General features: G+C 62.6%; 1 protein-coding gene across 1 annotated transcript in view; it reads left to right on the top strand.

Annotated features, from left to right (window-relative positions):
• The window catches only part of SLC22A8 (solute carrier family 22 (organic anion transporter), member 8), a 25651-nt gene that overhangs the window by 11515 nt on the left and 11319 nt on the right, over positions 1 to 2817 (top strand). The window contains exons 2-4 of the mRNA XM_006772768.1: positions 435 to 538; positions 1056 to 1210; positions 1681 to 1849. Coding sequence (XP_006772831.1) covers positions 471 to 538; positions 1056 to 1210; positions 1681 to 1849 — 392 coding nt within the window. The 5' untranslated portion in view covers positions 435 to 470. The remainder of the gene's footprint in view (positions 1 to 434; positions 539 to 1055; positions 1211 to 1680; positions 1850 to 2817) is intronic.

Below are 2817 nucleotides of genomic sequence, written 5' to 3'. Positions count from 1 at the left end.
TGTAAGACAGAGAGATTTGGGCAAATGCTGATAAGGAGGGCTCAGGGCAGAGTGAGAGTGAGGATGTGGATGGAGCGAGGCGCATCCACGGAGGGATGTCCCCACGGAGGAGAGGGGTTGAGCACACACAAAGGGGCTGGCCTTGGGGAGCCACGGGGTGCAGGCAAGCCCAGAGGGGCAGGGGATAGATGGGGTGTGACGGCCGAGCAGCCTTTGTAAGTCGTATGAGGGGCCACACATGCTAGAGGGTTGTTGTCCTTAGAAAACCCCAGGCCCCGGGCTGAAGGGCCACAGGCAGACCTGGGAGCCTAGAGGGGGACAGGGTGCCTGGGAGGCAGGGACCTGGCTCAGGCCAGGCAGGAGGTGGGGGGCCGCCAGGGAGCAAGCGCCCGGGCCGAGCGGGGCTGAGCAGGCTGCTCCTCTCCCTTGTGCAGTGGGACTTGGTGTGCGACTCGAACAAACTGAAGGAGATGGCCCAGTCTGTGTTCATGGCGGGCACGCTGGTCGGGGGCATCGTGCTGGGAGGCCTGTCTGACAGGTGAGACCCGGGGCCTCCCACGGGGCAGCACAGCCCCTGGTGACGACCCTGGCCCCCTGCTCCAGCCATGGACCCCCAAAGAGGCAAAGAGCTGGGGGAGGCGGGGGTGGGGGTGGTCCTGGCTGTGCAGCCTGGGGCGAGTCCCAGTCCTTCTCTGGGCCACAGTCTTCTCTCTGACCCAAAGCCCTAGCGAGCTAAGTCTTCCAGCCTCCACAGGCCCAGTGGGGAGGCCGTGGAGGTGGGGGGATGGAGGTGGGGGGATGGGCTGCTTGGAGATGGGCTGAGCCTTGGGCCCTGCTCAGGCAGCTAAGCTGGAGGTGGTGGAGATCACTCATTAACTAAAACCTCTCCTTGCAAACGTGGTCATAAAGAAGCAATTACAAGCCAGGCGCTGTCCGGGAAGGGAGTGACATGCCCGGCCTGGCACCCTGGGGGGCGGGAGACCAGCCTTGGCTCCAGGCTGGCCCGGCCCCCTGCCTTGGATGCCTCACGCGGCCCCCTCTCCTCTGAGCTGCAGGTTTGGCCGGAAGCCCATCCTGTCGGGCAGCTACCTGCTGCTGGCGGCCAGCGGCTCGGGCGCAGCCTTCAGCCCCTCCTTTGCCATCTACATGGTCTTGCGCTTCCTGTGTGGCTTCAGCATGGCCGGGGTCACCCTGAGCACCGTGATCCTGAGTGAGCCACAGGGAAGGGGGCGGGGGCACCAGCCTGGCACTGAGCAGGGGTTAGGTCTGGGTCTGGCTCTACCACGGGCCCCCTATGGCCTTGGCAGAGGCCCCCGGGGGTCCCCTCTGAACACGACGACACTATGCAGCGGCTGCCAATACTGAGCACTTTCCCTGGGCCTGGCTCTGCGCCAGGCACCTGATCTCATTCAGTCTACACACATACGTAGGTGATACCATTCTCCCCATTATACAGATGAGGACATTGAGGCAAAACCAGGGAAGTCACTTGCTGCTGGAGAGGCAGTCAAGAGCATGGGCTTGGGAGTCAGACAGACCTCAGCTGGAGCCCCACCTTCTTGAGCCTCAGTTGCAGCATCTGTAAAATGGGGTCAGGGAACCCTTAGGGTCAGAGACGGTGGCCGGGAGGTGCCCAGGGCCCAGAAGGACCCTAACCTGGTCCTGGGGCTCCTCCTGCAGATGTCGAGTGGATGTCCACGCAGCTGAGGGCCGTCATGACGGTCGGGATCGGCTACTTCTACACCGCTGGCCAGTTCATTCTGCCCGGCCTGGCCTACGCCATCCCCCAGTGGCGCTGGCTGCAGCTGACCGTGTCCATTCCCTTCTTCGCCTTCTTTCTGCTGTCCTGGTATGTGGCCCTCTCCCCTTCACGCCCTCCTTCGGCCCACCTGAGCCGAACGGCGGAAGCCCTGCCCGACCAGGCTGGCCGGCTCCAGCTGTCCCTGTCCCAGTGGGAAGGGCACTGCGGGAGGAGGACCTCCCTGCACATGGGCGGGCACGGTGCAGGGGGGAGCATGTCTGTGTCTGCAGCAGAGAAGAGTCGGTCGAGATGGACAGGATGGGGCCAGGCTGCGGAGGACACAGAAAGCCGGGAGGCCTCAGCAGTGCAGGGCAGAACACCTCCTCTGCAGGGGCCTGCGGTGCTGAGAGGCCTGGAAGCTTCCTTTGTGAAATAATAGCACAGAAAGACAGACTCCCAGTGGGTGGGGACAGGAGACAGAAGGGAGGTCACTTCTGTCAGGGAGACAGTATGGGCTTCGACCTGTATTGTCTCCGATCCTCACAGCATCTCCTTGTGAAGGGGGCATTATTGTTCCCATTTCACAGATGAGGAAACTGAGGCTCCGAGAAGTGAAGCAATCCCCCTAAGGTTACACAAAAAGATACAGAGCTGGGATGGGACTCCCATTTGGAAATGAGAAATAGAAGCTTCTAGAGGGGTGGGCAACCTGGGGGTGAGAGGGGTGGGAAGAGGGTTCAGGGTGGAGCCAGGAAATGTCCTCAGCCGGGATGGGAGCAGAGAAGGAGCCAAGAGCTGAAATAACGGCGGGATCACCAGGGGGCGGTCGAGAGCCTGCGCCCTTTGTTGTGACACTTGGGACAAGCCCCGCCCCCTCTGAGCCTCAAGGTTCTTCTAAGCAAAACGACGCTGCCTGTCGCGCAGTTGCACGCGCTGGCCCACAGGGACGGTCACTAACGGTGAGAGTCACTGACATGAGGCTCAGGGAGGGGGCGGTCAGGCCCTGCCTGGTGAGGGGGCGGGGTGGGGGCGCTGACAATCTTGGGGAGAGCAGGCTGAGAAAACTGTCAGGGCAG

Source organism: Myotis davidii, unplaced genomic scaffold, assembly GCF_000327345.1.
Source record: "Myotis davidii unplaced genomic scaffold, ASM32734v1 scaffold826, whole genome shotgun sequence".
Classification (NCBI taxonomy): Eukaryota; Metazoa; Chordata; class Mammalia; order Chiroptera; family Vespertilionidae; genus Myotis; species Myotis davidii.
Note: the sequence above shows the minus strand (reverse complement) of the source record. Positions and strands in the feature narration are given on the sequence as shown.